Source organism: Haliotis rubra, unplaced genomic scaffold (genome assembly GCF_003918875.1).
Source record: "Haliotis rubra isolate DU_JTF1 unplaced genomic scaffold, ASM391887v1 Scf1019, whole genome shotgun sequence".
NCBI lineage: Eukaryota > Metazoa > Mollusca > Gastropoda > Lepetellida > Haliotidae > Haliotis > Haliotis rubra.
Genome location: NW_025764914.1, coordinates 293362 through 317017, shown reverse-complemented (window position 1 = coordinate 317017; position 23656 = coordinate 293362). Strand labels below are relative to the sequence as shown.

The 23656-nt window shown below is 37.7% G+C and overlaps 1 protein-coding gene across 1 annotated transcript; it reads right to left on the bottom strand.

Annotated features, from left to right (window-relative positions):
- Window positions 1-475: 475 nt before the first annotated feature.
- Window positions 476-22512, bottom strand: LOC124269913 (glycosaminoglycan xylosylkinase-like). The gene is given in 12 exon segments (XM_046704953.1): window positions 476-782; window positions 9693-9752; window positions 10036-10071; window positions 10073-10193; window positions 10913-10952; window positions 10955-10995; window positions 14177-14286; window positions 15104-15182; window positions 17357-17464; window positions 17466-17483; window positions 19784-20093; window positions 22427-22512. Coding segments are annotated over 11 exon segments (1110 nt in total). The 5' UTR covers window positions 20061-20093; window positions 22427-22512; the 3' UTR covers window positions 476-562.
- Window positions 22513-23656: the final 1144 nt, after the last annotated feature.

Genomic DNA, 23656 nt, shown 5'->3' with positions numbered 1-23656 from the left:
TGGACCAGACAATCCAGGGATCAACAGCACAAACATCGATCTACGCAATTGGGATACGATGACATGTGTCGACCAAGTCATCGAGACTGACCACCCGATCCCGTTAGTCGCCTCTTATGACAAGCATGGGTTACTGAAGATCATTTCTAACCCGGACCTTCAAGGCATAACAGAAAATGGATACGAATACATATTTTGTTCATGCAAAGCGATACGTCGTTTTCTTACCCCCTGAAAAAACGTTTGACGAAAGTGTAACCTGTAGATGAGCCGACCCCTTCTACAAACTGCTTGTTTTGGTCCTCAAAATTTGACTTATCTACGGTAATATACAGTAAATTACATCAAATTACTTTCAAGACAACCAGTTTACCAGAGTTACACGTTATTGCTGCAAAACCTCACCAAATTACTTTTTCAGTATTTGGGGATAACAACTTCTTACAATTTTTTCAAAAATCCCTTGTGACCCCCTAACCATGAATATCAAACTTAAACATTATTCGGATGACATATCATGAAACATGAGACTGCACATACATACATCAAGGGAGACAACCTATCAATGATAGGAGTGGTCCATTACAATCCCATTCATCCCATTCTTAGCTATACATTTTTCCATTTCCAAGAGTATATTCTGAAGTCTTCTGTCCATGGCCTTGAGATGCCTCTCAGTCACGATGGGAGAAACTGGGTCCTGGGCCAGAATTTCCTTCATTACACCACTGAGGACACTATCTTGGAGTGCTAGAAGACGCTGCCATGTGCTGAAGCGGAATCTGTAACAAAGATGCATAGATCAACATTGTATATCAAGCAGTTTGACATGAGACACTTCCATGTGATGCAGGGAATCTGTAACAAGGATGCAGATATCAACATTGTATATAAAGCAGATTGACATGAGACACTTCCATGTGATGCAGGGAATCTGTAACAAGGATGCAGATATCAACATTGTATATAAAGCAGGTTGACATGAGACACTTCCATGTGATGCAGGGAATCTGTAACAAGGATGCAGAGATCAACATTGTATATAAAGCAGGTTGACATGAGACACTTCCATGTGATGCAGGGAATCTGAATAAAGGATGCAGAGATCAACATTGTATATATATCAACAGATTGACATGAGACACTTCCATGTGCTGAAGGGAATCTGTAACAAGGATGCAGAGATCAACATTCTTTTGGGGATAAAGTGACAGTGGGTGTTGCCATGTGTTGCTAACTGTGTCACCAAAATCAAAGATATTTGACATATTTGACTTAACTGATTAGCTGCCACAAAATAGTTAACTCCAGAACTTGATCATGTTAATGCAACTGAATACATCCCAGACTATTTCAGTATTTAATGTTTCATTTATATGATTTATTATCAGGAAGTGTTTTTGAGTTTTTTTAAAATATTTAATGTCATACTCAACAATATTCCAGCTATTGATGGCAGCCTTTAATAAGCCTGGACCTATTCTGCTCCTGAATCCCCATTGGGTTTTGTCTTGATAATGTGAACTTTTAACAACAATATTTGGTAAGAAGAGACTCTAAATACATTTGTTTCATTCATATGTCAAATACATGTCAAAGAAACTGTCATTTCTTGTATCTAGGTTTGTACTGATGTTCAACAATCCATGCTTGTCATACAAAGCAGCTATACTTCTTGTAAGAGGTTACTAAAGGGATCTTAATTGATGGCAGGTAATACCATGAACAATGTCATAGATCGTTGTTGACAATTAGGGCTGGATATTGCCCTGATTCTCATATTGCAATATATTGCAATAATTTAAGAGATATTGCAATATATATTGTGATATATTGAATGGAGGGTTTCTGCCCAAGTCGCGCATCAAAAATTCATAATAGCTCTGTGTGTGTGCGACATTATGTTCTTAGTTGCTGTTACACCATACTTTCAGGCTCCCAGTCCTCATTGTGCATGGCTGTATGCCAATGGTTTACAGATAAATAAAATAAGCCTTGTCAATGAATGAGTTAACAGAGGAACTAGATAGGAATACAAAAACATTTTCCTCGCATGAAGCTAGCACTCGGACCTCGTCGACAATTGTTATTCCTGCATGTGGGAGTTTATATGGAGGTTCTGTGAAAGAAATAATAGAATTGCTTGTACTAGTCTAAAATAACTTGAAGGACGTCGAACATGATTATCTGTTTCTTAACTTTACGCAATTGGTTGCTTCAAATTCATTTCCCTTGGGCAATATTGCATTCATGCTGTTTTCTGAAGTGGTATCGTGGTATTCACTCCACAACACGGTACTGATGAGATACAGTGAGGTTACAAAGTGTTTTGGGAGAATTGGGCTGAAAAACACCGGCACAGTGACAAAGGGAAAAGTCCCTAGTGGTGTGTATGTTCCTAATGATTCCAAAATAAACTTTGCAGTTCCTGATAAAACTGTTCTGGACAGAATGAAAGGTCCTTTTGAAGACAACCAACTTGTACCTTCTTGCACATGCAGGACAGGATTGCTAAAACTGACCTAAAACAGGTTAACACTTACAAAATGTGTGTCATCACACGAAGCTCGTATTTTGGAAAGTTGTGAAGAAATTTTTAACAGTTTGGAATTTTGTGAATTAGAACAGGTTACCTAACTTCTTCCTTAAATAGCTGGTATGATGAAGTGGAACATGTTTTTATGGATAGACAACTTCTTTGTTGTAGTAGTTAAGGACAAGTTTCAGTGTAGATCCTACCACTGTTATCAGATCTAACAAAAAAAGAGTACTTCAAGTCGTTGGGTCATGATGTCAATAAGATTTGCAGTGGTCAAAGTTAGACAGATGAGACAACTCAGAGTTGGAGAAACTCCAGCACATGACAAATTTCTTGAAAAGCTGTAACTTGTGATTGGAGACATTCCAAATATGCTTTCATAATAAGTTCTCTCAAAACAAGATATATCAGTGTCTGTTCTGGCTTAAATTTTCTTGGGGTCACTTGGACCCCTTCTTTTAAAATTAGGGGTCCTCCCAAAAATGGATGGGTCCATATTTTGGTTTGTAATATAGCATAAACAACACAACACATTGGTGTAAAAATCAGATTTCAATTTGGAACTGCGAAAACATCAACAATATTAGTTTTAGCAAAACAGCTTTCTTTTGTCACTTCTCCATTTGGTGACGGCTGGTGCAAGAGAAACATCCCTTACGGGAGGCCCTAGAGCCAGCTGCATCAGCGTGTCAAGCCACATGATGATAGCCTGTTTCTGTGTGACCTCTTTATGAGGTTTTGAACACTGAAACCCCTCTCAACAGTTGCTGTTTGAAGGGGCAACAGGACAGCCACTTGTGCAATCTTGAACAGATTTGGAAATGTATCAGGGTGTCTTGACGACAGTATCTGCCATAACTGACAGATAGCCTGGATTTTCAGCAGCCTGGCTAGTAACCAGGGCAAGGCGATGAGCAACGCAGTGGACACCGATGACAGGCACAGTTGATTCCTTGTTGAGCAATGCTACGAAACCATTCTTGCGTCCAGTCATAACAGCAGCCCCATCTGACCCCACAGCAATGATTTTGGACATAGGAATGCTACGATCCTGTAATGTTTTTTGACAGTTTCTAGAAGAGTAGTAGCCTTGCCATCAGGAATTTGCACATTAGCAAGGAAATTTGTTTCAACATCAAATTCTGAATTGAGAGATCTTGTGTAGATTAGGAGTTTCTTTGTAACTGATATATCTGTGCTTTCATCAATCAATATGGATATACAAGGACTAGCACTGATTTTGTTGGTTACTGAGACACGAAAGGAATTAGCTATTGCATCTTGCATGTCGTCATCTGCACAGTGAGATGTGTATTTCATAGAGTCTGAATCACAACCTAATGTTTTTGGAAATGATAGCCCATGAAGCATGCATAATTCCATCAATGCAGCACATTTTGATGAGGCAATCTGCTCCTTTGCCAGCCAGTATATATTCAGCATTGCAGATTGAACTGCACATTCCTTGTCATTTAGCACTTTGAAAACAACTGTGGACATGTTCTGTCTCAGAGATGTAGCTTGAATAGCAGAATTGTGGTCATCAGCTTTCATGTGCCTTACCAGAGTGGAATGCCTATAATTATGGCAGCCAACAGTAAATGCATTGGTCTTGGTTTCAGAAATACAAACATGACAAGTCATACCAAGTGATGTGTCAAATCTTAACCAACTGTACTTTGTAAGCCAGTCACTTTGAAACCGTTTTTCAACTTTTGTTTCTTTGGCAAAGGTTCATTTTCCGTGTCATTGTTTTCACCAGTTTTCTCAGCTGGTGATGGTTTTGAGCAGTAGTATTGCCAAACCAACTGACTAAACTTGCCTGAATACGATGGCTTGTCATCGCTGGAGCTGTCAAATTTATGCTAGCGTAGTAAACGACTTCCTTATAAGGATGTGCCGTATTTCACAGAACAAGGTAAATAACAAACTTTCGTGGACAGTGATTCTATATTCACGTACATTGACAAATTTCAAGAATTAAAAACACAACTAGTCTGTTGTAGAATATCGAAATATTTAGAGTCGACAAAAGAAAAACAACGCTCATATTCAAGTTTTCGCATTTATTCTGTATTATACATATTCTGTTGCTTGTTCGCGCCGTTATCCCGTTTTGAAGTATACCCTTATGCGTGCCTGGCTATTTTAGTTTGACACAAGGTCGATGATGTTTTAACCAATCGCCAAGCTAACAACGTTGCCGAAAGCAGCTTCATAGGCTGTATCTGATTTGGCTGACGGAAACCCGGACGGACCATACCGCATTACATTAACATATGCAAAACTGAAAATATATGTAGGTCAAGCAACCGGTTTGAGTAGTGGTGATAAAAAGTGCGAGACAAATAAAACCGGTTTGGTTTAACAACCGGAAGAGTTTATCAACATGTTTCGCAGACTGTTCGACATTAAATAACCCAGTACGCCAGGATATGCACACACAAAGCCGTACGTTTTTGATTTGTGATATGAAATTAATACTGCTCGAGTCAATGCGTCCACGAGACCCACACGTTACGCAGGTGCGTTCAAACTCATATTTGTGCGTCCAAGACGCAAAAAAGCGCTCTTCAGCCAACACTGTATATATATACATACGTTGAATGTGTCCAAATATATCAATAAAGCGCACCTTTAAATAAGCTCTCAGTCAGGACGTTATTCAGTTACGCACTGTATTCCATACAGAGAAACAAACAGTTTCGGCTATAATCCAGTACAGCAATGCTGCATTATTGCCAGTGAATTCATTGATATCGTCATAACTAAACAACTTTGAAACATGAAAATTCACACATACATTGTAAAATCTGTTACGAATAGAATACTGGTAGCTCTTTAGGCTAACATGATGGTATATGTGAGTAAAAGCGAAAGCGCACAAGTTTGTCGAATTAGGCCCGATGCTCAAGAGGTGAAAAAACTTGTGTTTTCATTAACATACAGATATCTCGCTAATAATTACTGTAACTGTTATATCGAAATTATCTAATGTTGTAGGCAGCCTATTTGCATGTAAAATTATACTGTACTTTTTCTTTAAATACACGCTTTTTGATCGAAAGCATACCTGTTCAGACGACATATCTATGAACCAAAGCACGTAGTGCATTACAGCACACTATATCCGGTTTGCACTGTATGGGATCATACACTGTGCTTAATTCCTCAAAATGTCACATATGAAACCATTCAAACCCACAAAATGTAACCCATTTGGAAGAATATTTTGCACTTTTGGAGCCACTTACAAAGATACTCCCACTTGTAAAAAAAGTTACATGAAACCAACAGAAATAAAAGTATATTTGGCACTTTTAGAGCACATTTTTTGCTTGGAAATCAAGGGCAGATAATGCAAAGGGAGCTAACTCTGGATGACCCGATATATTGCAGAATCTGAACCATATCACGATAATCGTATCGCGAGATACTGTACCGTATATACCGGTTTATGAGTAATATTGCACAGCCCTATTTACAATATCAATCAGAGGATGTCCGTCAATTCATTATACTCTGCTCTCTTTATAAGTGGAATATTGCAGTGTTAAATACAAATAAACCTTCGCCATTCAGAAGGAATCCTCTTTTATGTAGTGCAAATACATTCGATGTAAACAGTGATTTGACAAGAGATATGCTACCATATTGTTCAAAAACAAATTCTAAATAAAAACAAATGTTTTTCATTATCATATGAATCACTATCAAATAGTGATGACACCAGGTTTTTTAAATATTTGTAGCAATGCAAGGTTTTAGCCAAAAGTGAGCTTATCCTGCCCCACAAATGGTGCCGAACATGATGCCTGAAGTCTTGGCACACAAGCGATATTTTGAACAAGCATTGTCACTAAGGTGACATAATCCCCACCATAAATTATCAAATCAAACTTAAAAAGTAATGAAAGTGAAGGTTGTAGTTTAAGATGAAGTTAAATGTCAACCAAAAAATGAATGTCATGGTGTATGAAATATGCAAATATGGTAATAAAGAAATTGCTCATCAAACTTATTCAAGAGAAGTCTTGAAAGTCTTTGAAGAAAATCCAGTGAACGGTTCTTGAGATATCTTGTTGACAATGTTATGCATGTTAACATGCTGATATCTTAAAAGTGACCTTGAAAAAAATTATGGCGAAGGTCACCAAACTCGACTGGAGCCCTGCGCTTTCAACCGGTTTTAGCAAATATTCCAGCAATATCAATTGAATAGGCTTCACACATTATACCCATGTAGGAATCGAACCCAGGTCTTCAGCGAGATCAGACAGGCGGTGTAACCATTAGGCTACCCCACCACCCTGTTGTGCCCTTTGAAAATTCACGTGAAGGTCTCCAAAATCAACCTGGGCCATGCACCTTCCCTAGATGAAGCATGGTGTCAAAAAGTATTTCTGTGACCTTGAAAAATATGTGAAGGTCACCAAAATGGACTGTGCCCTGCACCTTCCTAGATGAGGCTTGCTGTCCAATATGAAGAAAATGTCGAATATGAAGAAAATGGGTTCTTGAAGAAAATGTCGAAAATGAAGAAAGTGAACAGTTTTGAGATAGGAATAATTTTGCTAGTATTGCAAATGAACAATTTTGCTAGTATTGCAAAAAACTTTCCAGGCGTAATGACATCTCTCATTTGTTAAGCAATTATTCCGGTCCATGTAAGTTACGTGATAAAACAATGTCAAGAAGTCCAGATGTTCGGCCTACCGGGTAATTCCTTTAACACAATGTACTTACTTCACAGCAATCACTAACATATTGGCGCCTACTCACGCCTCGAAAAAGAAGTGTAGTTGACAGTAAATAGCTACGCCGATACATATTTTGTTTCGCCAAAAGTCATAATTAGTGTAACTGGACGATCACATGTCAATAAACAGCTTTGGCAGTGGGAATAGCGAGATCGCTAAAACCTCATCGGGTGACGGGTTAAATTGTTCCATGCATAATAACTATCCGGCAATACACCAAAAGCTGTCGCGATAACCTTAGTTAAGATTATAAGTATATTACATTTATAAGGCACAACCTGCAATGAAAATGACACAATACTAGAATATATTTCTATCTATAAAACAATAGTTATAGATGCTATCTTTTCAAGATCATCAGAATTCATCTCAGAATATTATCGGGTAACGCTTTAACTAAATCACCGTAGGGGAACGTGTGCACTGCACAGCTGATTGCTATTTCCGGGCGCCTGTATACTCGATACAATTACACACGGAAATCTTAATCCCTGCATCTAAGAAAATGCAAAACAAATGCAAAAACAAATTAGAACTGAATAGGTAAATAATCATTTCTAGCGATGTTTAATTGCAAATTTGACGCCTTTGGTCTTCTCTTGTATGTTCGCTCATACGATACAATGTATTGTCAACAATTAGACTTGTTTTACAAGAGGAGGACTCGCGAAAACAAACACGACGTAGAACTGGATGGGTTGTTGATCACGCGAAACATTGACGACGGGGAACTTTGTAGATTTACAGTATCAAGGGTAAAACTTAAAGTCCCCTTGTGACCTTGAAATGAAGGTCAAGGTCACCAAACCTGACTGGGATCTTTTGGATGCTGTGATGAACCTGGGTACCGAAAATGAAAAAATCTAGTCAACGGTTCTTAAGATATTCCAATTAGATGTACATATGTACGGAAGGACAGGCGGAGCTGGTTTTAGTCAAAGGTTTTAGCAATGTTTTAGCCAAAAGTGAGCTTTTCCTGCCCACACTAAAGGCACCTATAACCATGCATCCCAAATCGGTACAAATGTGATTTCTTTGCCATAGCTACAGAAAGAACACTAAGACACATACATATTTCATACAATATATAGTATGACCAGAAATTATTGAGAATTTTAGGAATATGTTTAATTGGATTTCTGGTATAAACAACCTTGACCAGCTATCAAGTGCTTGGTTTCATTCATGAGAGACAACTCTGTTAATCCTTTTCATTAGTTTGTGAATAGTTATCCCCTTTGTTTACTTGCTAGCAGACGACATTTTCAGTGACCCTCAGTATGGATGATTTAGAGAAGAGGAAGTTGATTTTAGAGTATTATAACAAGGACATCAGATCAGCTAAAGTGATTTCTGGCAGAACAGGCATCCCTTTGTTCACTGTTTATCATGTTTTCAAAAATATTGCAAATGGATATGGCATTGAGCACCAGGGAGGTTGCAGGTAGGCACAGAAAATTGACTGTCGGTGACAGGAGGCGGCTTGGTATTCTTGTTTCTAAAACAAACAAAGGAGTTTAGAAAACTTAAGGCTGGATATGATTGATAGAGGAACTGTGGCTGTCTGTAAGGAGACAATTAGAACTGAGCTGCATGCAATGGGCTGGCAGAAAAGTCAAGGAATTCCATCACCGATCATGAAACCTGAACAAAAAGAGCAAAAGGTTGAACTTGTGCTTACAGCATAGAAATTTTACCTGGGACAATGTGATTTTCTCAGATGAAAGTTCTGTGTGGCTGTTTCCTAATACACTGAAATTCTGGACCAAACAAACTGAAAAACCTTTGTATCAGCTTCAAAGTACAGTCTGAAATTTAACGTGTGGGGTGGCATATCTGTGTTGGGGGTAACGCCTCTGTGTATTTGAAGGGAATATGAACAGTGAGCGTACACAGATATTCTCGAGGGACATTTACTTCCATCTGCTCACGTGTTCTATGGGAATTTTGGGAATATTCCCCAAGAGGACAACGACCCAAAACATCGCTTCAAAGCATTCACAGTCCTGATTTCGGACCCAAAATATGACATTATTAGATTGGCCAAGCTATAGCCCTGACCTAAATCCAATAGAAAATGTTTGGGGACTTATGAAGGAAAGTGTCAATAAGAAAAATCTGACAAATATTGCTGAAATGAAAGAAGAGGTGGTCCGATATTGGGACAGCATGGACCACGACTTTCTAACTTCTTTGATCAGTAGTATGCCCCACCACATTGAAGCCTGCATTGCTGCCCATGGTGACTTGACAAAATACTAACTGTTCACCTGTCTTTGAATCTGGAGTTATGTTCTGCTAATATTCACATTTAATACGTGAGTAATGAGTGAAATATTTTTAAAAATTACAATCTTTAAATTCTCAATAATTTCTGGTTGTACTGTACTTACTTGCAGCACTGATAGAGTGGAGCCAATATTGACCTTTCATCCGCATCAGGATCCCCAAAGCTGAAAACAAAACAAATATATATATCTTTAATGAGCAACAACAAAACAAAAAGAAAGTGATAATGTGAATTTTTTTGTCTGTTTTAATCAGTAGCAACAAAAATGGGCACTATGTTAGTCCTTGTGAAACTGCCCAACAATTACAGCATCAAAAGAAATAGAAAAAAAACATGACAAGTTTATGGGATTTGCTAAGTGTCATCATTATAGGGACTAGTGGACTAGAAAGTTAATTTATATCACTGGTAGGATTTCATGACTGTAAGAAATAACTCAGTCGTACCTTTTGGCATTGTCGAGAATAAGCACCATGTTTTCTTTGCTGGCGGCTGAAGTGTTCATAATGATGGCGATCAGCATTGCCTATGAGGTAGTCAAATATTGCTGTGTCAATGAGATCGAGGAGGAAGGTGCCAGAGCTGTACATCTTCACCATCTGACCTTACTGCAGTAGTCAGAGTCGGTCTCCCATCTGAAACACACACTTTCATTCAGAGACTGCATGGATTTTGTGCTTGTACTCTTCAAACTAAGTAATATTGCAAAGATTTAGCAACAGAATATCTTTTGTTTGTTGTTTAACACAGCACAGGCTATTCCATATATATATATGACAGCAGTCGGTTAATGAATAAGTCTGACTGAACAATTCTGTGATTGATCTTATGAGCATCAGTCGATGCCATCATGGTATGACCCTATCCACTGTTACAGAGCCATTCAATTAAGATGCCTTTTATGACCATTATAGGTTCCTTGGGGATCAAATCCAAGCTGAAATGTCTACATAAATATGTCATTTTCACACCATGCAAGGCATATTTTGTAATAATACCTGCAAAATATCAAAGTAAAGGGCAGAAATGACATTTTCAATTTGGCTTCCATTTCAACCATGCTTCAAATATGATCGGAGGGGCAAGTTAAAAATTTAGATTTGTGAAATGTACTTTAATGTAATATAGATGTGAACAGGTACGAGAGGGGAGAAAAATGGGGAAAAAATCAACATTTGAACCAACATATATATTATCAGTACCATAGGAAACTATGTAAGCATGACTTACTTTGCTATGCTTTTTTTGTGTAAGTACGAGACCATGGATGTCGCGACTGTTTTAAGAGTCCACTCGCGCAAGGCAGCCACATGACTATAGTACCTTCTAATATTTGACCTTTTGCACATACTCCGTCATCTGACCCTTGCAGTACAAGCACTTGCCATAGAAACAGTTGTTGTCACCTAGGAGCAGAGACTTGGCAAGTTAGAAGTGTGTCTGTGAGTGTTTAACATTGCACTCAACAATATTCCAGCATTTTATGTTGAGTTGTGAATAATTGTGTCTGTACCTGACAAAGCCATGATTGATATCATGAGCATTGACACCCCATCCAGCAAGTCAGTAAGACCACCTAATCCATTGAGTTGCCTCTTAAGGAGGTTGGATACAAAATATCAAAATGTCAAGAAATTGCTAAATTTGGCATTATTTTGTAGAAAAATGTGTCCCAAATCTAATTATGTAATAAAAATAGCAAGTCAGCCACAGCATTTGTTTGATAAGTGGCTCTTTGTGGCACCATCTGTAAAAAAAGTAATATGTCAACAAAAGTTCTCTTTAAAAAGTAAATTGTTTAATACTTTTATTATTCAATATGTATTTTTTAATAAAGATATTTCAGTATTGATATGAAATAAGCTTTCAGGAAAATCAATTTTCAAGGTAGTATGTAAGATTTGATACATTAATTATTGATTCATCAATGAATTGTTTTTTATAATAACAAGATATTTTTATAAAATGAATTTTTATAGTAAATTCACACTAGATTAATATTAAAAATCTAAAAAATATGTTACCAGAGGGTATCAACATTATCTCCAATTAAACCTCAGGATGAATGGCATGTTTATTCAGGGGAGATAAGCGATGGTGGAAGTATGATTGAAAGGAAGATAAAGATAAATAACTGAGTAACATAATACGTGCTCCTACTGTCACATCCCTTTGCATACGGTATGCGCACAAACAAAGGTATCCAACCTCTTTAAGATGAGTATGATTTCTGGTGTCCCCCGCCGTGATGTTGCTGGAATATTGCTAAAAGCGGCGTAAAACCAAACTCAGTCAGTCAGTCAGTCAGTAAGATGAGTATGAGTTGAATACTGCCTGTTGAAGTAAAGCAGTACACAAATAAACAAACAAGCATTGTAACTAGGGCTGTGCAATATAACCTGTTTACCGGTATTAACCGGTTCAGACATGAAACCGATACGTATTGCGATACGATGATCAAACACTGGTATCTTGACATGCATTCGGAAAACTTCGTTACACTCGGAAACCTTGATGATCGTGGCAATTTTTTAACTGTGGTAATGGTGGTGGGAATGATCGTGGTGAAAATTACATTAACTGAGACCGCAAGATTTATGGATGCAAACTTCTATATTGTGTATGAACTTGACATCCACAAATCTTGCTTTTCTTAAGCATTCCACTTCTAAAGGCCCTTCAAAGATTTTACATTTAACTTGATTAAGTTCGGTATATGGTGCCGTTTTAGCCCAGAAATCAGTAGCCGTTTTTGCCAATTTGGTGCCGTTCTGCTGTGGTGCCGTTTTAGCGATAACCCTGATAAAGTTGTGTTCGTAATTTTTGTTCAAGTGTTTACGCAATGTTTTAGATCTGAATGTTTTAAATATTTACTCATTAATGACCAATGATCCCGATATGTCCTGACTAGGTCAAGTTGCTGTCTATAATCTCAGGGCTTTTATTGAGAGTGGAGAAAGTACGGTAGTTCATACTAGTAACTGCTCTGTCTATGTTTTCCTTGTTTCATTTGTGCCAAATATTATTTATATTTTTATTTTGTCATGGTTAAAAGTTTTATTAAAGCTTAATCAAGCATAGTGATTTTGTTGTGTTTTGCTTTATAAATAATCGTTAACTCGTTTATAAGTAGTTTATTGTTACAAAACTTCTTGCAATACTAGTATATTGCAATACATATCTTAATATATGCTTTTGCATCCCAATATATCGCAATATGAAAATTCTCTGCAATACCCACCCCTAATTGTAACAGCATATGATCACATAAAGTATGTAAACAGGAACAGCACTAATCAGCATGATCAGCAAAGGAATAATCATTATGCCGTTGTTCCAAATGCACTATTAATGAGAAATGTAACAATAAGCATTGAAAATTAATTGCATTCTCAAAGCCTCATCTTTCTAAATTGAGCGGGATTTGGAGGTCTTGAGTCATTATCCAATAATAGCAATACATATTTCACAAGGAATCCATAAATCTTTCCTTCCTGCCCAAACCCCTTGACTTTCATGCTTATTCTAAACACTGACACTGTGCAATGATCCATAAGGTCAGGGTATATAGACGTGTCATCAAGAAAGCAATACAGTATGCCCACAAGAACTATTCACCCATCCCCATGATTCTCAGTTTAGTCATCCGGCTGTGAAGCAATATGGTGCTTAGGGCCACATTGAATCTCAGGATGTTCTGTGAGTGCATTGAATGTTGCACTCTCAGTATTCCAGCCTTACGAGAGAGGTACATAAATATTAGAGGCAGGATCAGACAGGAGCTTACACTGCTCGCATTGCCTATCCCAACTACAAAAACATACACAATCCACACTTAAAATATGGGGGTCCGCTGTAGAAAACATTGCTTTGCATTGAGTGCAACACTTCTTCCTAGTAGGATTATCAGTTTTCCCCATGTTGTAAGGGGCGGAACAGAAACTTAGAAAAACTTCTTAGGGATTGCAGTATACATCCACACACCAGTGCGACAAGAAAAAGAATGACTAAGGAGAGATAAGTCACTTGAGCAGGTAGTGGTGCATGCTGCATGCTTCCCAGGAGTCACCTATGACGTCCTTATAAAGGGGCAGCATTGAGTGCATGGGCATATAGAAAAGAGAGGCCTAGGATTTTATATGCTGTCTGTTTCCACTCAGCAGGTCGAACTGATGAGAGAGAGTACAAGATGTGAGATAGGATAAGTTTAAAAAAGTAATATTTTCTATGTGTGAATCCCATCATGTTTAATGACATCAGATGAATTAAAACATCAGTAGTAAAGCTTAGAAATATTGAAAATTAGTGTATTGGTTCAAAATAGTAAGTTGTGTGACTTTTCTGGAATACTGTGGGAAGGCACACAATATTTCTTCGATCAATTTGAGAGGGACGGACTCTTGATCTTACACACTGATTATATTAAGGCACATGTTGGAGTAAACTGTAAATTCACCCCCGTGAATAATACTGTGAAACACTAAACATGGAGAACACATGTATCTGGCAGGGTTAGTCTGTAGATGATCAATCCAAGGCGTGAAGAGACGAAATAATGTTGACATCAAGCTACCACAGCGGTCATACCTTTGGTGAAGAATGTTGCCTTAAGTTCTGGCGTTGCTACCGGCAAGATCTCAGTCTTGAGGTTCACCCTTCTTCCCACAGCCAGAGGGGTGCGTCGGAATTGTAACACTCTGTAACATAGGCAATCAAATGGGCTAATCACTGTGTGAAGCATTATGTTCTGCCAATGTGGGAACTTCTCTTCAAGTCTCTGGGTTTCACATGTCCAGAGCATATCCTTTATGAGTCTTGGCCAGACAATCCAGAGACATCATGAGCATCAATAACAGAGTTTAAATACAATGACATGCTATTCATATGGATTTACTTGGACCATTCTCAGAGACAGATTTTTACCCAAAATTGAAACAATTGTTACCCAAAATCTGAAACAATTGTCCTATATGGGAAAATAAATATTCCAAGTTATGTTATTACAGATGCAAGTAATGTTCCCAGAATTAGGAACATATGAATTTTCAAAAATCCCAATAATGAACAAAGTAATCTCAATTTGAATGACAGGGTAATTAGTGAATGATCAACAGATCTGATATGATTAAAATTCATTCCAGCTTGACAAAAATCTGTATCGAAACGTCGAAACAAAAGAAGTTGTTATCCACAAAGTTTGCTCAAGATAATTAAAATATTGGTCTCACCTTCCAAGATGGAAAGCAGCTATTTCTGCACAGGCGATCTCTTCCACATTCAGGGTGTCCCATTGATAATATAAGATCATACCTTATTGAGGATCTGATATATATATATATGAAGTTCTTGATTTATTTTTCCGATCAAATGTGGGCCCTCCAATTTCAGAGATGATGATTTATTACCAGCTTGACAACTGGGTCCCGATACGCTCAGAATCTGTATCGAAACGCCGAAATAAAAGAAGTTGTTATCCCCAAAGTTTGCTCAAGATAATTAAAATACTGGTCTCACCTTCCAAGATGGAAAGCAGCTATTTCTGCATTGTGGCGATCTCTTCCAGCATAGGGTGTCCCATTGATAATATCGCGGTCTTGCATACCTATATTGGAGGATGCATATATATATATATATACAATTCATATATATGAAGTTCTTGATTTATTTTTTCCTGATCAAATGTGGGCCCTCCACCTTCAGAGATGATGATTACTAAGTATAATTTGTGCTCTGAGAATATATAAAATAACACAAGATCATTATAACATTACGTTAGATGGTCAAAATACAGTCCAACATTAAACATTAAAAACCAAAAGAACATAGTAAACATGGAAAAAGTATGCCAAAATTTTAAAATGGCGCCATGATATTCATAATTCTCTTTACATTATGGCTGTTATAATGTTATAATTTTGTTTAAACATCTTGAATAATTTCAGATTGGCTAAAGGGAACATATGCACATGATGTAGTTTCAGCCTCAATGGTCATGTAGTTTCCCAGGAGACACATTTTACAATATAGGTGCATGATCTCACAATGAAGAGGTCAAATATAGCCAAACCCCCACTCCCCCTACCCCCAAAAAAAAACCCCCATGAAAACAGAACATGGGTTGTTCCCAACTACTACACTTCACTTTGAACAATAACAAAGCACTGTAGCTAACAACAGATAGTTGACACTTAAAGTTGTCAACAAATGAAAGTTGCTCTCAGCATGTTTATTCATATGGGGTGGCCTGGTCGCTAAAGATAACTATGAAACAACCTATTTTGCACATTGTATCTAAACAAGCCAATGTTCTTCCTAGCGGTACAACATGATTAAACTTACCATGCAAAGAGTTTCAGGTCTCACCCTATACAGGTCGATATACTTAAAAAGGGTAATAATTTGCCTAATGAAAATTTCCATTATATACTCTTCAACAAAGAAACTTGACATGCTGTTTTGGAGTTTACTTACTGAGTGCATATAACTGATTTAAACGTGACATCATTGCTCAGTTACAGTAAAATCAAATTTCCAAAACATGATTATCCAGAAAGTGTTTGGTAAAACCAGAGAGGGCTATTAAAGACACTTGGTCAGAGTAAAATGTGTATATCTGGTGTGACCAGCATGAGCATCGATAACAGCTTGGCTGCGTGACCCATAGAAGGAAGGAGATGCCGAATGCTGTCTTGAGGAATGTTTTGATACACTTGCTGAAGTGCTGTGTGCAGTTCTTATAGTGTCTGAGGTGGCGGATTACACTGGCGCAAGCATCGATCAAGAGTATCCCATAGATGTTCAATGGGGGACGAATCCGGTGGTCGAGCATTGTCATGCTCCAAAGATCATGTTGATGTAGGGAACGACGTGACGTTGAACAGGCCTTCTGGCAAAAAGTCTGACTTTTTATAGCCATTTGCACTGTCTGGTCGGAGATTCGGACCAGTCCAAGGATTTTTTTGTGGATGATGTGGCCGTGGTGTTTGAACGAAAATATCTAAACCGGATGTAGCGGTCCTGGGCAGCAGTGGTAACTCCAGGTCAACTTGACCTGGGTCTGTCATAAACACTCCCAGTATTTGTGTATCGGGTCCATAGGTCAGTCTTTTGATTCCCATGTCGTCTATAGTGGCTTAAAGCAATGCATGTGGAGTACCATTGATGTGGCTTTTTAAAGCCTACAGTCATAGGCTTCAGCTCAGGGTGATACACAATTTCATGATGCTCGTGCAATTCATGTAGAGTACGTTTTAGCGATTCACTACAGACGTGAGTGTAACGTTACGCTTTTGTTAAACGTTTCTTTTTTCAAATGTTTTGTCGTGGGCAACTACTCCCCCACATGCTGGTATTCAGCATGGATTGGTTTGTGTCAAATATTTTCCTAAAATAGTAAAATTCAAATTTGTCCCATGTCAAGTTTCTTTTTTTGAAGAGTATATAAAACACATGCCCTTTTATGAAAACATACACTCCAAAAATCATTATAAAGAAATGATTACACCATTATGTATCAGTGTGTGTGTGTCGGTTGCCTAACACTGTATTCAGCAATATTCACACTTTATCATGTTTATAACAGTGATCTATCAGTATGTAATAAATACTCACATAATCCACAAATACCTCCCCTGTTACAACAGCCGTGATTTACCACAGGGCCGTGATTAACCACAGGGAACGCCATGTAATAACTAATGAAGATAATATATTCTGAAAGTGCAGGTAGAAAAAAGTCTAAAAATTGAAAAGCAATAAAAAACACACACCATTCTGGTTTAAAAGCCACAATTTGACCTCCTTTTAAAGTTAGAGACAGCTTAAGTTGTGTTCCTTTGACACCAACATCAGCAGCAATTATTGGTCTGGTTGCAAAGTTCTCTCAAGACTGCTCCTGTGAAGAAAATAATTATTATTAATTTACCCTTAAATTCTGTATGATAAAACTTTGTACACCATACAAAATTGCAAAAGAAATTAAAACATAACTCTGTCAGAACTGAACATAATTAAATTTTTATGGTCTAAACATACCATTGCTTTTATAGTTACCTTAATGCAACTAAGACAAAACAAGTGTTTGCCACTGATATGGCAATGTCCCCTCACGCTAAAGAATGGAATATCTATATTTACTACTTTCAATTTTGGTCACATACAAGATGCCTGAAATGACTGGTGTCTGCATAATCACCAAATGTAGGCTGTCAACATAATTGAAAACATTGGGTGCAATGTTTTATGAGATACCGTGTTTAAAAAAGTTTGAAAGCGGTCAAAGTGTCGTGGTGACCCTGAAGATAAGGTCAAGGTCACCCAAATAAACTGGTGTCTGCGTAATCCCCAATGTAGGCTGTCACCAAATTTTAAGACATTGGGTACAACAGCCCATGAGATAACGCGTTAACAAGTGTTAAAAGTGTGCAAAGTGTTATGGTGACCTTGAAGATAAGGTCAAGGTCACCCAAATAAACTGGTGTCTGCTTAATCCCCCAATGTAGACTGTCACCAAATTTGAAGACATTGGGTACAACAGTCCATTAGATGTTGCGTTAACAAGAGTTTGAAAAATGTTCAGTGTCATGGTGACCTTGAAGATAAGGTCAAGGTCACCCCAATCGACTGGTGTCTGCGTAATCTCCCAATGTAGGCTGTCACCAAATTTGAAGATATTGGATACAACGGTGCATGAGATATCACTTTAACAAGAGTTTGAAAAGTGTTCAAAGTGTCATGGTGACCTTGAAGATAAGGTCAAGGTCACCAAAATCGACTGGTGTCTGGGTAATCCCCAATGTAGACTGTCACCATATTTGAAGACATTGGGAAGAACAGTTCATGAGATATCGCGTTAACAAGAATCAGCACGGACGGACGGACAGATGCTGCTGAATACATAGTCCCCCGTTCCACGTTGCGGTGGGGGACAAAAAAGCAGTTCATAAACATGAAATTTTGCCAAAATGTATTCACATGATCATTAAATAGGTTCCATGTGAAACCTGAGTGCTGTAGATATGTTTAGGCATATACCCAACAGCCAACACATGCAAATACTGAGTAAGGAAAAAGAACAGCATCATGGGTTGCTTGTGATATGGTTGTAGCCAGTGATTTCATCTATACCCAGCTCTAGAGGTTATCACAAAACGTGTTATATTTTCTTACCCCATATACCAGTACTCGGAAAAATATTGCAAAATGTATGATTGTATACCGGTACAGAAGTAATACTCCTTTGTGAGGCATTTAGAAGTTGGAGCAGTAAGGATGGATAACAATAAATGGATGAACAACTTTTTATTGCAGTGAAAGCTCTCACAGTAATAAAGAAGTTGATCATCCATACATTGTTATCCATCCTTAGAACTAATAGAAGTAATACCATGCAGTCCTAATTAAAGAATCCATAAAATGCCACAAAAGTGCACTTTCATTTCTTTTCTTTCACTCAGGATATACTAAGAGCACAGGTGAGGGCTCCATTTGACATTCGCATTTGAGGATACCCAGATAATTATAATGGTCTTTGCAATACATGTATCTCCATCGTTTACTGAATGCATCTATCTTTGGCATCATAAACATTTACAAACAGGGGTAAAATATCCCTGTGTCTGATGTCTAAGAAAAGTGAATTTTCATTTCAGGTAAAGAAAATCTGCTATCACTACCATAAGGGTAAGTGTGTGATTATAGTTTTACGCTGCTTTTAGCAATATTCCAGCAATATCAAGGCGGGGGACACCAGAAGTGGGCTTCACAAATTGTACCCATGTGGGAAATCGAACCCGGATCTTCTGCTTGAGGAGCGAACGCTTCAACCACCGGGCTATCCAACCACCCCACTACCATAAGGAACATAGCTAAATGTTTATACTGGAATTCAGGTATCTTTGATCAATAGTGTCCAGTGCACTTGAAATTCAATGACGACATCAGTTATTCTTATGTTTATAGAATGGGAATCATATGGCTCTCATCTACCGTTATTTATCACTTTATTTAGTCATACATCTTTCAGACGCCTCACATGTTAACTGCCCATTTGGCTAAGTCTTGGGTATCATGTGCAAGTCTCCTGTTTCAAAATCCTTATCTGCCTCTGAACTTCCTACTGAGTGATATAATATAATATTGGTGCACAGTAATGTGTAAATTCACTCTCAGTACATGACTCCTGATTCAACTTACCTAATTCTGGAACCTTTTCTGGATGTATATGCCTATTGTCTATCCACTTGGCTGCAATTGTCCATGGAGACTGTCCACCCAATGAATATTTCCAGTCAACTTTGTACTCCTCCACCTGGCTTTTAATCACCATCTCAAGGGGCACTACACCTCCATCGATCAGAGAATTATCACTATCCTTTCGTTGTCTCCTTATCTCTGGTTCCAATATCTTGAAGGACACAAACAGCATGAACGCAGCACAAGCAAAGATAACTAAACGCACTTTCAACTTCATCATGTGGCAGTCATATCCTGCAACGCTTCTATCCTGAAAAATAATATACATGTTAGTGAAAATTAAAAAAAAAAAGGCATGCAATAAATGTTGGTATGCTGTTTAATTTAGCAATATTCCAGCGGTATAATGATGATGTAGATGAAGATTAACACAATGCCATTTAGAAAGAGGTCAAATGTAACATGTTATATTTGGGATAACACTTTCTTAGTAAGTAGTACAAGTTCTAGTATTTTTTTGGGTTGAGTCCCATCCAGGATTCAAACCCACACACTCAGACCACTTTCTAAATGGCATTGAGTTAATCATAGCTTTTTCGGCCATGATTGCCATGCCAATTTACACTTATCAGAAGGGTACACAAAGTCCATGAGTCTAGACTACCAGTTGTCCGACTTCCATTTTGTGGAAGTCGTACGGTGGCTGAGCGGGTTAGGCACTGACTTTGTGTGCTGGCGATTAGGTTCCTGTCTCTTAGGGTGTGGGTTCGAATCCCAGATGGGACTCAACCCAAAAAGTACTAGAATCTGTACTTTACTGAGAAAGTGTTATCCCAAATATAACATGTGATGTAGATGACGATGGACTCGACTAGGCATCTCCACAACTGGCTACCCTGCAGTGTCCGGATACGTTTTCTCTGGGTGACAAACACTGATGACTGACTGACCAATACTTGTTAAATGCTGCACTCATCAATAGTCCTGCTCTATGACAACTGTCCATAATTATGGAATGAGATTGGACCAGACAATCCTGTGATTGACAGGCATGGATCTACCCAACTGGCATAAGATGAAATGCATCAAACAAGTCGTGTGAGTCCTCAACCCTCTACATTCAGTCACCTTTTACCTATGGCGTAGTCACCTGTTATGACTTGCATCGAGATGTTAATCATCAGTTATAACCTGGATCTTCATGGGTCTGGAATGATCTGATGTTTAACAATAAGGAAATGATAAGTCTAGTTTATTTCCATATGAGTGAAATGCTACTGGGTAAAATTGACAGTTGATCACTGGTATTTCTGAGCTCAGTATGAGATCCCTGCTCTATTCCAGTTGTTTATGCAATGTCTGACAGATTCGTTTTTTCCCTAAACCCATTAGTTGTACAACTCCTTTGAGACACATTTAGAAGTTGGGACAGTAAGGAAGGATAACAATATATTAATGAACAACTTCTTTATTACACTGAGAGCCTTTGTTTCTGTGTAGGTTCTAACACGTTTCATCACTTGTTTGATAACAATATTAGAGCCTACACTGAAACATCACACTTACCACTGATAATTAATTTTAAGATAGTAGTGAATGAGATACATGTTTTATTCTAGGTTTCATGCAAAGTGACTTGCAATAAAACAATATGAGAGTCAAACATTTATTTTGAAATTCATAGCATACCTACATACCTACCTATATCTTTCAGATATTTTTTTTTCTGTTGGTAATGCAATACATGCTTTAGTTTACAATCGACAGACTCTTTTTTGAGTTACAATCATCATTGTGCACTTTTAAATAAATTTGGGGACACATAATGAAATTATCTACACATTTTTTGTGTGTGTCTTCACAGGTAGTCAGAGGACTCATATCTAAAAAATATATATTCATCGTTACCATGGTTATACAAAGACAGCCATCCAGGGCTACTTATTGCCCCTTTGTAAGGTGAATAACAGGGTTGGATAACATGACATATATCATATGTTTACCTTTAGAATACAATTACCATAAACTTTTTACAAAAGTCTTCATGAAGTTGTGTTAATGTATTCTTAAACAATGTTAAAGTGCTTAGTTAACATAATTTAGGCTCATACCTCACAACAAAGTAGCTCGAAGATAATAGACATGTTTTGCTCATTCTTCACAATGCGTTATATGAAGATTATGGATATCTTGTGTCTGTTGACTAAATTCACAAGACACTGTGCCTACCATAACCTCATAAGTTTCCCATCACCTATTCGACCTTGAAGGGCTAATCCCAAGGCAGATATCATCCTTAAATAGTTTTGATACAAGCAAGTGAACATTTCAGCTTTCAGTGCTGTGACTTTTATGCATGCCCAAGTTGACTACAAAAGTTGTACAATTTTGATTTTCGGGAGCTGATAAAAGGCATTATAACTTAATATCAGCTGAACAAAAGATGACAACAACATTCCCTTCCATTACAACAGCAAGGCAACAGTGAGCCACGTCAACATCTCCGAATCCCAGACTCGGGACCGGGCCTTATACTGTCATTAGTGTCAAAGTATGTTATTGGTAAATCCACGGAAAAGATAATTACTAATAATCAAACAATATATAGAACAGCCTTATAAAAGAGTGAAACATAATCACAACCTAATAAAATAGCAGGTGGCCACACGTAGCACTAAGTCCATGCATTGGAATGCCTTGCTAGCGATTTCTGTTCACGTCGTCTGCCATGTTGTAACCGGAAATGGTGGGTATGTCAAAAGTGTAACTATGGAAATCGTTTCCGGAATACGAATACTATATCAGGATGTCGACAATATTTAGATTGTGTTCTTTATCGATGCTGTTATCAATCTTACCATCAGCTCCGAGATTCCGATGTCTGTATGATTGAAGAGATATGTCTATAAGAAAGAACACTCACTATGCTGAAAGCATTACTGTACAAGTAGATAATTGAAAACACATTAGCCTACTTTTAGTTAGTTTTAACAGCTCGAAGTCTTGAAAACTGATTTGCTGATCAAATTCGACGTGTTTCACAGCTACTCATAATGCTGGTCTGATACCGGATATATCTGATTTTAAAGGGGAAGAGGTAGATATCTAGGGTAACTGATTATTAAAACTGTGACCAACAACTCGTGTTATTCCGGGACAAGCCGAATAGCGACTTCTTTGGAGGTTACGGAAATGGGCGAGTGGTGACGAATGCCACCTACTGTCTCGCTGTTCTTACATCAACCACATTTAAACCTGCCAACACCACCATCTAACGTGACTGCCAACACATTAACAATGTATTTATAATTTATAATATGGATTCAAATATTGAAAGATAGGAAACCAAAACTCCATTGTGCCTTTTATAGACCTTACAAAAGCTTTCGCTACAGTTTGGCCGAGTGGGATTGTGGAAAAATGTCAATGATTGGTGGTGTAGAGGGTACATTCCTCGATCTTGTTTAATCCATCACATGACAATAATCACAATATCCACATCACTAGTACAATGTCACAAAGATGAATCAAACCTATTTCTCATGTAACAATGGCGTCAGACAGGGGAAAATCTGTCACCATTATTATTAGTATTATTCTCCAGTTTCATAAATGAAATTGAATCTCATTTACTTACTTCAGACTGTAATGGTGTAAATCTAAACTATTTAAGACGAGGATTTGGTGATATTTATAAAGTTACTTTTATTATATGCAGATGATACAATATTATTTGATGAATCGCCAAAGGGATTAAAGATGCGTTGGACTTATTTAGGGACTATTGTGATTCATGGAAGCTAAAAGTGAACATAAACAAAACCAAAATAGTAATATTTCGGGGAGGACCATCAAAACCATTTACAATTATTT